Raw genomic sequence first — 12,447 nt, forward strand, 5'->3', positions numbered from 1 at the left:
AAGATATTGGATTTGGCAGATATGCGACAATTGAATACGAAGAAATTTCAATAAAGTGCTAGAGGAAGTACAGACAACAGGAAATTGAGATGGGAATTTGAAGTGAAAAAACATAAGGAGGATGAGGGAAAGAAATGAAGGGAGTCTTGTTTTGTTTTTGTTTGTTTTCAGAACATGGAAGGCAAAGTCTGAAAGGCAGAACAGGCGGGGGATCCTGAAGAATGAATCAAACAAGCACAGGAAATGGAACCCGATAGGAAGGGGATACCTTACAGACCCTACACACACAGAGAATCATAAATTTACAGTAGTGCAGTATCCAAACAAATCCATTCCCCAATAGCCCTCAACAACAGGAGAAAACACACTGAGTTGATTCAAATTGGAGGAGTGTTAACTGTGAGGGTGGCAAATATAGGAAGAGAGAAAAAAACATAGGGGCCCAGGGAGACTCACTGAGCTGATCCAAGATGGGTGGGGGGAAAACATGGAGGGACCAATTGGATTGGAAAATTAAAGGGCAGGAGTCTCTATTAAGTTGTCGTTTTGATTTGGTTTGGTTCTGGGGGTTGAACCCAGGGGCACTTAACCACTGAGCTACATCCTCAGCCCTTTTTATTTTTTATTTTGAGACAGGATCTCACTAAGTTGCTTTAGGACCTCAAGAAATTGTTGAGGCTGGCCTCAAACTTGTGATCTTCCTGCCTCAGCCTCCCAAATCCCTGGGATTACAGGCATAGGCCACTGTCCCCAGCTCTATTGAGTTTTAAAGCATCAAAACACGAGGGTGTTTAGGGAATGACAGCAGTGCAACTTGTTTGTACTGAGAGAGCAGAAAAGTCCAGAGGAAGTCCTAGCTTCGGGTTTTGGTTTGATTCAAAGTCTCAGTGATGTTGTCAGGGATATCTTTCCTGTCACTCCTATGGAAGCATGGTGTCAGCTCCACTGTGAGGCTTCTTATATGGTGCATTACATTACACACCATACCATTCAGAAGAAAAGAAAGAATACTTTTCTTGGAAGCTTCCAGAAAAAAAATTCCTCTCGAATCTCACCATCCTAAAATGAATCACATGCCAAGTTATGAAATATGGTCACGGGATACAATTATCCTGACTGGTTATAACTAGAAGTGGAGTTAGAATCTCCATAAAACCTGCATGAGGAACGTGTGATTAACCAAGCAAGAATCAAGGTAGTTAAGAGAAAGGGAGTTGGAGAAGTATCATGCTAAGCCAAGTAAGTCAATCCCAAAAAACCAAAGGCCGAGTTTTCTCTTTGATAAGTGGACGCTGATTCATAATAGGGGGAGGGGGCGTGGGAAGAATGGAAGAACTTTGGCTTGGGCAAAGGAGAGGTAGAGGAGGGGAGAGTATGGAATAGGAAATATGGTGGAAAGAGTAGGACATCATTACCCTAGGTACAAGTATGATGGCACAAATGGAACAACTCTGCATCGTGTACAATTAGAGAAATGAAAAGTTGTGCTCCATTTGTGTACAATGAAACAAAATGCATTCTGCTGTCATGTATAACTAATTAGAACAAATGAAAAAAAGAGAAAGGGAAATGTGCACAGATACATGTCATATTATTCTCTTTGTGGTTTATCAGTAATATTCCTCCTTGATTTAAGATTCTGTAATACATAGCAAAGACATAGCTAAGAAGGAAATTAACTTGGACTACATGGCATCACCTACTACAATGCTAAACTGTTTCTTTAAAAAATATTGTTCCATTATGTCCTTTTTCCTGTCTATGAATCCTTGCTTCAAATTATATTTCAGTTGATGGGGTACATTTCTTAGGCAGCTATACATAACTGCTCTGCTAATTATCACTTTGAGAGCAGTCCAGTTCCCAGTCCGTGTTTCAAGATATCCCTTTTCTTTTATTCTAGGAAGAAGTATTACTGTCTTGAGGCATAAGGTGAATTCTCTTTAATTTGAAAATATAATCCTTCCTTATTAGAATGAGAAAATAAAGACTTGTGTGACTTGAGTTTATTGCAGCCTTTTGCCTACATGTGGCTTTAAAGTTCATTTTATCCTGTTGCAGGAACATACCTAATTAATTTGCCATTCTTTTCTATGTAGCTTTTCCTAAAGGGATATCAAGTTAGATTCATGATGAACACCTAATTAATAAGTTCATTTTACTTCCTATATATGCTTTGCAGCTGTCCTATTAGAACATGAAGGAAATGTCATGGTGAATTTTGCACGTCTTCTGGCTCATTTATTCACTCAAGAAAGATATTTCTTATGTTCTCACAGTGTATTGGACATCAAAGTACAATATATCATCCATGCCCTCCAAGAGGTCATCTAGCTAGAGACCTGACAAGCACCTATGAAACAATTAAGAAACAGGGCAGAAGAGTGTGAAATTAAAGATCAGGCCAGGCACAGTGGTTCACACCTGTAATCCCAGTGACTGGGGAGGCTGAGGTAGGAGGAACCCAAGTTCAAGGCCAGCCTCAGCAAAGTCACAAGGCCCTGCCTCAAAATAAAAAGGGAATAGGGATAGTAGCTCAGTGGTAAAGCACCCAGGGTTCAATCCTCAGTACTGCAAAAATAAATAAATAAATATCAGAAATAGCAATACAGAAAAACAGTTCAAGGGTTGATGTGGGGGAGTGGAGATGATAATGACTCTGAGGAAGATTCCTAGAAAAAGAAGATTTGAATTATTGAACCTGACAGAATATTGATCTTAGGGAAGTAAGAAGACGAAGACGTTCCAGGTATGGGAGATTGTTGGGAGTTGAAAATGTGCATCTGCATTTCAAAGACTAACAAGAACCTGTCTTTCTAAAGATACAGGATTGTACTGAAGAACACACAGGTAAGACTAATAAGCAAAGAACCGAAACCCTACAACAAAGGAAGCTATTCTGAAATATCTCATCAGAAGAATATGAAGTTAAAGCTACCTGGTTGAAGGGGAAATGAGCAAGGCCCGGATGATCAGCTACAAACCAATGTAAGAACCCAGTGGCAGGCAAGAGGCAGCCGCCAGGGGAGCAAACATCTCCCTTCTCCAAAGAAGGATGACAAGGAAAGAGAAGAGGCCCAGCTCCATCTTGGTTTCTAATCCTGTTAACAGCGTGAACAGGATTGAGTTTGAGGCCACAGTGGGGAATCTAAGCAAAATCACTCTGTGAACATTGGGACACAATGCAATTGGAAGTTGACTTCTGAATCCCCAGAACTAATGCCAGCTAGCTATGCAGGTTCTCTCCATGATAGCATTGATTTTTCCCAAGTCATGTGATGGAATAGTTTATACCCTGGAGGGTCATTCTCCTTCCAAAAGTGCCTGTAACAGAGAGGTCCAACTAGAATGTAGAAGAAAAATAACACTAACTAGTGACCTTAATGACTTGAAGGAAATACTGCAATTGTCCAAGAGCCTAATGTCCATTCTGGGAGAATGTGGCTTACTAGTATATTTACTCCTGTGTGCTGGGACAGTGAAGTGTTACTTATTCAATATGAAAAAAATATCCAGCCTCAGCATATATAGGTGCCTATGTATGTCACCAAATTTAAAATCTAGGTAGTTTCAAATTTGTGTGCATATTCATGTAGTTTTTGTTGAAAATGCAGATTCAGTAGTTCTGATGGAACTCTAAAATTTGCATTGCTAGTAAATCTCCCAGATGACTGTTACAGAAAAATACTACCTTCCTCCCAGGGCTTAGTCAAGCTCTTTCTACCAGCCTGGCCTTGCCCATTTCAGGTTATTTGATAAATTTATATTGGGTTGGATCAGTGTGTTTCCAGCCCCAGCAGCAATAAGGCACATATCATGGATTACTGAATACTACATCGTCGTCCTAAGAAAAGTCATAATTGGAGTTATCCCCAAGGAGAGAAATGAATTACAGTAGATGGGGTAGAGAGAGAAGATGGGAGGGGAGGGGAGGGGGGATAGTAGGGGATAGGAAAGGTAGCAGAATACAACAATTACTAATAGGGCATTATGTAAAATTGTGGATGTGTAACCGACGTGATTCTGCAATCTGCATTTGGGGTAAAATTGGGGGTTCATAACCCACTTCAATCTAATGTATGAAATATGATATGTCAAGAGCTTTGTAATGTTGTGAACAACCAATAAAAAAAAGAAAAAATAATAATAATTGGAGTTATCCCACATAAGAAAATATAGCAACTTGCTAGATATATGAACTTCACTTGGTATTAGTCAAGTCTAGGGTTTATCTTTATTTTCTTGACAAGTCATTATCCTTCAAACAAATAAATTATGTTTCTTGGTTTTCCCATTTACCATAGGAGGACTACATGGCAGGGAAAGGGGCCAGGATAAAATGGGGAAGACAAACTCCATATCCAATAAAACCCAATGTAAATGTGAACTGACTATATTCATTTTTTAAAAATTGACTACAAATGGGATTTCTATTATGGATTCCTCCCTATATGATTCTGGGCCTCAACTGCTGGGCTCTAAAAATACTTTTTGAATCCTTGCTGTTCCTTCAATACTATTGTGACATATTTATTGATTTATTAATTGAATACATTTTTTAGAATCCAAGTTAGGACATTTTAAATTAAATGATAAGACTTAAAGTGTTTTTCAATACAATGTTTTCTTAAACCCAGAAATAGTTGAGGGCTCCAAAATAAACACCACTTGGGAATTTATGGGAATTTCATGTGAAGGCTTTGTTTGAAAAGTTGTGAATATGGACTAATAAAGTACATGATTCACAAATGACTTCTTTGTGAGGGGACTGAGGATTGAACCCAGGATTGAGCCTCCTCCCCAGCCTTTTTTTTTTTTTTTTTTTTTTTTTTTGAGACAAGGTCTCTCTAAGTTTCTTAAAGCCTCCCTAAACTGCAGATGCTGACCTTAAATTTGCAATCCTCTTGCTTCAGCCTCCCAATCCACTTGGATTACAGGTATGCATCACCATGCCTGATAAAATACATTTTCTTTTAAAGGTGTCTATCTAATTAATTCCTTATTTTATCAAGTTCTTGTTCCATCTACCTACAACATGTTAGTCAGAGACAACTTTGTGTATCTCTGAACACATTTTTAAACCTCCAAAACTGATGTCAATCATTTTCATACAAAATTTAGCAAGACCCAGTTAGTATACAGTTACTTGTAAAAAGAACAATGTTAGATAGCTATTTTAGAAGTATAACTAATACTCCAGTATTGTCTGCCCACCACGCCCTAGTAACTTTCTGAATATAGAGCAATGTGTATACACACTAGGGGATGGAAATTAAAGTATATCTTATAAATGTTCCAACATCCATGCCTATTTATGAGCTTAATGTCTTCTTAGGCATCTCTGTCTGAACAGCTATTTTAAATTTTTAGTTGAATCCAGTAACCCATCAAGCAGATATCAGAGTACAGTTTCTGAAAATATGTGGATGCTTACATAGATATTCCAGACAAGAAAAATCTTATGACTGCTAAAGAAAGAGTACTTTAAAAGATTTTAAAGTAGTTATTTCCTGAATGTCTTTTTTCCTCCAAACATTAGACCAAGTTGCATTGTTTACAAAAATTTATTCATACAAATTTTACACACTTTATATAACAGTTATCAAAGTCCTAGTTATAGATATCATGTGTGTAATAATACTTGGTTAAGATGTTTTGATAATCAGTTGCACACAAAATAAGAGCTTCAAGACTAACAACTACCTAAATTATCACTATATCATAAATCTTCTTCAGTTTAGTAAGGCTCTTGGCATTTCTAAAAAGTATACAAAAGATTAAACTGGGTGATCACTGTAAAATGCTTGCAACTAGCCACGGGAACACTAAATTAGACTTCATAAATAAAAGGTTAACTAGAGCCCTATTTCACCACTAACAGCTGACACAAATACAGAAAACTCTGCCCATTACCCAAGAAACAAATAATTAAGACTAAAATGCAAGCTGATGTGTTGCAGCATTATAGGGCCACTAAATAGCCATCTGTGATTCGTGGCGATTTAAAAGGCGAAGAAAGGCACTAAAGCTGCAAACTGCATCTCGTGTCACATTGCCTGAGGAGACTGCGGAATTCAAGAAAGATTGATCCTATACGCAGGACTCAGGCATAGATCGAATGCCTCTCTGTTTTCACTGTTTGCAATGTGATCTCCTAGCAGCATCCATCCCGCCTTGGGAATGCAAATACAATTGTTTTCTTTGATGTCTGACTTCATACTGATCAAATCCATAAAGGAAAAGGAAAGATCCTTTAAATTTTAAAAACTAATGCTTAATTTTTTTATTTTTTTTAATTTTTTTTTCCTAAAAATTTGTGCCTGAAATTTGGGAGATGGACTGGCTGGTTAATCTGTTGCTGCTTGATCTGGTTGCTGGGTGAAGGTTCTTTTGTTTATAAAGATTACTCTATATGTTCAAGGAATTGACAGGAAACAGACATGCTTTCTTTAGCCAAGAAAGGATACAAGGGTGGTTTAGGGAGCTTGCTTACCTCATTCTTGACCACAGATATAAGATAGTACTCATACATAGAAAGATGAGGTTTAAATGATTTATCAGTTAGTAAAACTGAGCAACATGTGAACACTACACATTCTATTATGACAAAGATTGGTTTTATGAAATAAATTTTACTAAGCAATAAGCCATAATGTAGAAAAATACATTTTACCTACAAACTCAATAAACAAGAAACAAAATGTTCATATTTAGTCCATAATTACTTAGTGGTAGCTACACAAGAGTTCCTAAACTTTACAATAACTGCTTGCATCAAACAACAACAAAAAAACAGAAGCATTCACAAGTTTAAGATAAGTGAATGAAAAAAAATGGTAAACAGTACTTAAACAGTGCAGGAGGGTGGGAAGAAAGGGTCTTCAGAAAAACCACAAAGGAAAAGGGTGGCTTCTACAGAGCTGGGTTCAGAGGGGGGGAGAATCCTGGCCATTTCACAAGATGAGAAGCATGGACAGCACTGGAGAAAAACACATTGTACTTTGCATCCATTTCCAATACCCAGCACCCAAAAATCAGGCAGGCAGTGGACCTGTGGTGGGACTGGACTCACTCCCAGCTTCCCAGACTTGGGGAGCCTCACACCAGTCCCGCTCCAGGGTCTCCTCCTACTGCCTTATGCTCTGCCTCTTCCAATATACCTCTATTTCCTTCATTTTTGTTCCAATTGCCCTAGCCTTGGGATATTTGGTTCCCTGGTGAATCAGGAAGTACAGAAAAGAGAGCTTCCTACCCAAGCTCCCTTTCTCTGTACAGTCCCTTCACTCTTCATCCAGGGAAGAGAATCAATTCTGGGGAGAAGCACAATTTGGATTGAGCTGTTGTTTTATTAGAATTTCCTTCTGGGCTGAGAGTCTGAAGAGAGACAAATACACATAAAAGTAGAATCAAAGAAAGCGAAAATATTGGAATTGCCACCCAGCCAGTGGGACAGTGCCCACTTGAATATATTAGGCTGGGATTGAAGCAGCCTGCCCCAGAGACTCACTGGGAAAGAATGCCCTCCAGCAATTCTCCAAATCATTACCTCAAAATCCCCCTGGAGCAGGGCATCATTGTTTATGTACAGTAGCAAATGGTCAATATTAATATCTTCAGGCCTGTCGTGGATAAAAATACTATCCTTTGAATTCCAGTTTACAAAAATAGGAGTAATATTCAAAACAATGATTGTCTATTTTTCTATTTATTTTATATAAAAACATAAACAGCTCAGGCAAATTTTCAATCCTTGTGCACACTTTGTATGAGTTGCTCTCTATTATACTTATATATATTCTTAATATATATATTTATAATATATATTGGTCCACAAAGTATATCTGTGCATTCTCTAGTGCTTTGTAAAAAGAAAAACAATATTATTATCAAAATATTCATTTAATGGCTTTACTTCATACATAAATACATGTTTGGATAGAACACAGGAGCGATGACTTCAGTCAGTTTGGAAAACGACTTTTCACTGTGTCAGGGTTGTATACACAGGGTAGGAAGTAACTCATCGCTACAAATACGCTATTCGACGTCCTTTGTTTTTAACCCTTTGTTTATACCTTTTCCCCAGGACGGCCGCCAAGTATTTCTTGACAGCCATTTGTTTCCGGTAGCGGCTGTAGCTGTCCGTGAAGATTCCATCTGAGTGGCGCTTAGAGAGCGGCTCCCAGTCCTCCTCCGCGCCGCCGCCCAGGTTCCCACTGCAAGGAAAGGGGTCGGGAAAAGGGTGACCGGGTGGGAGACACAGATTCAAGACCTGCGGGAGCAGACGCGCCCCACCCAACGCGGGAGTCTCCAGGGGGGAACACGGGGCTCGCACTGGCCACCGCGCCGCCTTCCTCCCTGCCAGGGAGCGGCTTTGGAAAGGGCTGTGATGGAAGCCCCCCAGACCCTCCCTACCACCCAGGATTTCCAGGCACCAATTCCTACAGTGGGGGCCCCCCCCGGAAGGAGATCAGGGAAGATGGCCCGTGATCTAAGTCTCTCCAAAGGCTGCCTTTTAAGATTTGGCGATTGCGCTCGATTTTCCTAACTGTTCCTCTCATCCCCGATATACAAAGAAAATAACCAAAAGGCCCTGAATGCCACGTTGGCTGCTACCCTGGTGTTTATATCGATCCCGCATTTCCTAGTGAAATACAAGCACTCCTCTCCTTCCGCACGCTAAGTTGAAAAACGTGATAATAATATAAGTCGACAGGCTGTAGGCAATGTTTTTCACCGCATGAATTATTCATTGCGAAAATGTAATCTGTTTCCCCGTGAGCTTTATTAAAATGTTGCCTTCTGCTGAGACAGGCTTCACGCAAGCCCTAAGCTCTGGGTTTGTCTGGCGTGAGCAAAAACTGTTTCCCTAAGTGTCCAAATTTAGTGATTTGTTTACTTCGATTTGAATTTCTAATAAACACAATGCCCCTCCCCCCAAAAAATGTCGCGATTCATTGGAAATTATAGCAAATCCTTAAAGGTTTAGAATGACTAGGGGGTTTTGTTTGGTTTCTCTTTCTTTTCATTCAAAACGGATCAAAATCCGCCGTTTTCCTTCCCTTTTCAGCTCTCACCTGGTCTCAGCCTCTCCTGTCAAATTTAACATGCCACTTCAAAACCTCTGCCTGTTGCTGGCGGCGAGTACCCCCACCCCGCAGGGCTCAGATGCACCCCGAGCCTCACCTGTACGCACAGACGTAGAAAATGCCCCTCCCACCCCGCGCGCGTTCCGCAATCACCCACCCGGGCGCGCGCACCCTTACGCGCGGTTTAACTCTTTCACCAACTCTTACCCCACACTCTTGGTCACCAGGGATTGCAGGTACTTCCTGGCAGACAGCTGGTCCAGCACTTTGCGGTAGGCCTTGTTAAGGATCCCTTGGGCGACATCTCTAACGGGAGGCAAAATGTGTGCCCCTGGTCACTGTCTCGCGCCCCCACCGTGGCAGCCCAAGACCCCATTGCTGGGCGCGTGCGCCTCTCGGCATTCAAGGAGGATGACCGGGAAACGCCTAGAAGCAAGGAACTTGAGACTAACTCTCTTAAGAAGTTCCCGAAAGTGAATGCTGGGATCTAGAATTAGTTCTGACCTGGGAAGGTGGCAGATCAGGAGTCTGCGTTCCCCTCCACGGAGGCCCGCACTCACTGACGTTCCTCGGGCCACAGACCTTTCGGTCCCTACGCGGTCCTTAGGTCCACACAGATCCTCCCGCTCCTATTTTCCCTTCGGTCTCGTGGGATCGGGCCAGGCAAAAGGGAGACTTAAGGACTTTGATGAAAACGGACATACTCCGTGGGCCACCACCCTACCCCTACCCACCACCTTGGTCCTAGGGCTCGTGGTCCAGGGCCTGCCGCCGAGGCCGCGCCGGACGTACCTCTTCTCCGCTGGATAGTAGAGAGCGTAGGCGTCATGCAGCGCAGAGGCGGGGCTCCCTGCGCCGGGCGGGTCCGAGTCGTAAAAGTCCTGCAGCGAGTTTCCGTCCTCGTCGTAAGCCTCATCCTCAGGACTGCGAGGTAGCCAGAAAGAGTGGTCATTACCAGTCCTCCCAGCTCTGCGAGGACCCAAAGAGGAGAGATCGCACTGATTTTCCTTCCTCCAAAAGGTCCCCTAAAGAGATCTGTCTTTTCTTCCCAGGCAGGGTGGGGGTAATGGTAAGGAGGAGGGTCCTACATCCAACCGAAATTCCTACTCCGCGAGGAAGCTTGCCCACCCCTCTGCTGGAAAAAGGGTTGCCCTGCAGGAGCCCTGGGAAACCGAGGCGTCTCTGCTAATCATGCGTACTTGGCCACTAGAAAGAACTGCCCCCTCCCAGCACCCGAGGTTCCCCCAAGTATTAACAGTCAGGGACGAAAAAAGTTCTAGGAGATTAGACACTGACCAACGCGAAGACCCAAAGGGGGAGAGGCCCAGAGCGGAATGGAGAGGCTGGGGGGGTGGGTATGTGTGGCGGCTAACTCTGGCAGCCACCCCCAACCGAGCCTCTGAGCCCAGGGGAGCCCTTCCCTGCACGGATGTAGGTCACGGAGAACCTCCAGCTTCTATTTTGGGCCTGAAAGGATCTGGCAGGAACATGAATAATAGATGCCCCTAAACTTAGCCGGTTTGGTGGCGGCTCTTTCTGTGTTGTGTACACGCCCTCCGGTGCCTCTCACCCCGGGAAAGTGCCAGGCTTACGGAACTTTGAAAATAGCTGGAGGTGAAATGAGAAGGCTTTTAAGTACACTAAATAAATAGTTAACGCTAATCTGTTAGTGATGGCGGGGCGGAGGGACCCCATCTCAACACCAGCGCACAGGTCAACAGGGGACCGACATCGCGGGTACCTGGGGACGTCACAGTCTCCCTGGGCTACCTCCTCCATCCTTGATATGGGGCAGAAGAGGTGGGTTAAAGCACAAAGCCCCATCGCTCTGGGCCACTGGAGAGACTCGACCAGGACAAGCAGCTCTCCCTAGTCAGGGCTGGAGTCCTACTTGTTACTCTGGTTGCCTTTCCTCCATCCCTGGAGAGGCCAGACCAAGGCAAGCACATCCCTCAGCACGCGCCACACCCCGTCTTTTCTTGGCGACGCGCCTTAGCCCTGGCCCTGGTACTCCTGAACCAGGTCTTTTTAACCACTTTTGTCCTGCCCTGTACCTAGAGGCTGGAATCCTAACACTGTAGCTAGAACCCATCTCTACCGCCAAAACAACGGTCAGCCGCCCCCTGAGCCAAACGTTTTGGGCGCGGCTGGGAAGAGCTGCCCTCCTCACTGCCCGGAGTGCCACCGGGACTCTGCGCTGCCCAACGCGTTTTCACTATCCCGCACATCGGTGGGGGTCCTCTGGGGCTGCGATGGGGAACCCGGGCTGTGCCATCCGATTAGAAACCGGGGGTTAAGAAAAAAGCCAGGTTTCCCGCACCCTGGGCTAGGCAAGGCTGTCTGCCTGCATGCTTTCTCTTCCTCCTTCTTTGCATCCGTTTCTCCCCCTCCCTCACAGTCTCATTCTTGTTCCTTTCTCAAGTTGCTTTTTCTTAGCCATAATAAACTGCCAACACTGCCCTCCCCAAGACAGTCTGGGACACAAAATGCAGTTGGAACATGGATCCCTTGAAAGAAAGCTCTTGAGGAGAAAGAATTCGAATGAGATGAAGAGGAAGGGCGGAGGGGAGAGACAGACCCCGCCCCAATAATCAGAAAGCAATGTAACAAAGCAAAGTCCGAGGGAGCTTCACATTCAACCCCCTGACTAGCGGTGGGAACCCGTGTTCTCTCCGAACTCGTCCTAAGAATAGGTAAAAGAAGCCAAGCTGGGGACCTTGCCCTGCCCCCACCCCCACTCTCCCTCGGGCCAGGTTGGAGGAAGGGAGGTTTCTCCAACACTCGGAAGCTCACTCGCTGTACCCGGGTCCCAGGAATGCGTAAAGTTGGGGGAGGGGCGCCGAGCCGTCGTGGAGCCTGCCTGGCCCTGAGGATTAGCTGGGGCCAGGACCCCGGGCCCAGCCAAGATTGACAGAGAGACTGGGGGTACGGGGAGCAATGCTTAGTAGCCTGTACCCGAGGAACTGAAGGAGGGCGACCGTGAGAAAGTGTTCGGCAAAGGGAAGCCCCAGCTCAACACAGGCGTCCAGCACCTACCTGATCCCAGGGAACCGGAGTCCGGCGGCGGCAGGTGAGCAGTAGACGCTGCTGTGCATTATTATCCCATAGACCAGCAGGGCCAACCTTGCTCCGCTACACATGGTCATTCTGCGCAGGATGGAAAAGAGGACACACAACCGTGAGAACGCCCCTGGCCTTCTACCCTGCAACCCCAGGAAACTCCAGGAGCAGGGGGAGGGAGCGCAGCTTCTGCTCCCTGCGTTGAATACCACTTAGCGCGACAGCCAGCGCGCGCCCTGCCACTTCTCGATTGCTATAGTTAGAAAGAAAACATGTTTGCATACACCCAGCTCCCGAT

The 12,447-nt window shown here is 44.3% G+C and overlaps 1 protein-coding gene across 1 annotated transcript; it reads right to left on the reverse strand.

The window, feature by feature from the left end:
* Positions 1-6,912: 6,912 nt before the first annotated feature.
* ADCYAP1 (adenylate cyclase activating polypeptide 1) lies at positions 6,913-12,235 on the reverse strand (the record flags this gene model as incomplete). The annotated part of the gene is made up of 5 exons (XM_081263491.1): positions 6,913-6,979; positions 8,076-8,216; positions 9,297-9,395; positions 9,882-10,013; positions 12,126-12,235. 5 exons carry the CDS (start codon positions 12,233-12,235, stop codon positions 6,913-6,915), a joined length of 549 nt encoding a protein of 182 aa, XP_081119617.1.
* Between the last annotated feature and the right edge of the window lie 212 nt (positions 12,236-12,447).

Source organism: Spermophilus citellus (genome assembly GCF_964194105.1).
Source record: "Spermophilus citellus genome assembly, chromosome: 12".
Classification (NCBI taxonomy): domain Eukaryota; kingdom Metazoa; phylum Chordata; class Mammalia; order Rodentia; family Sciuridae; genus Spermophilus; species Spermophilus citellus.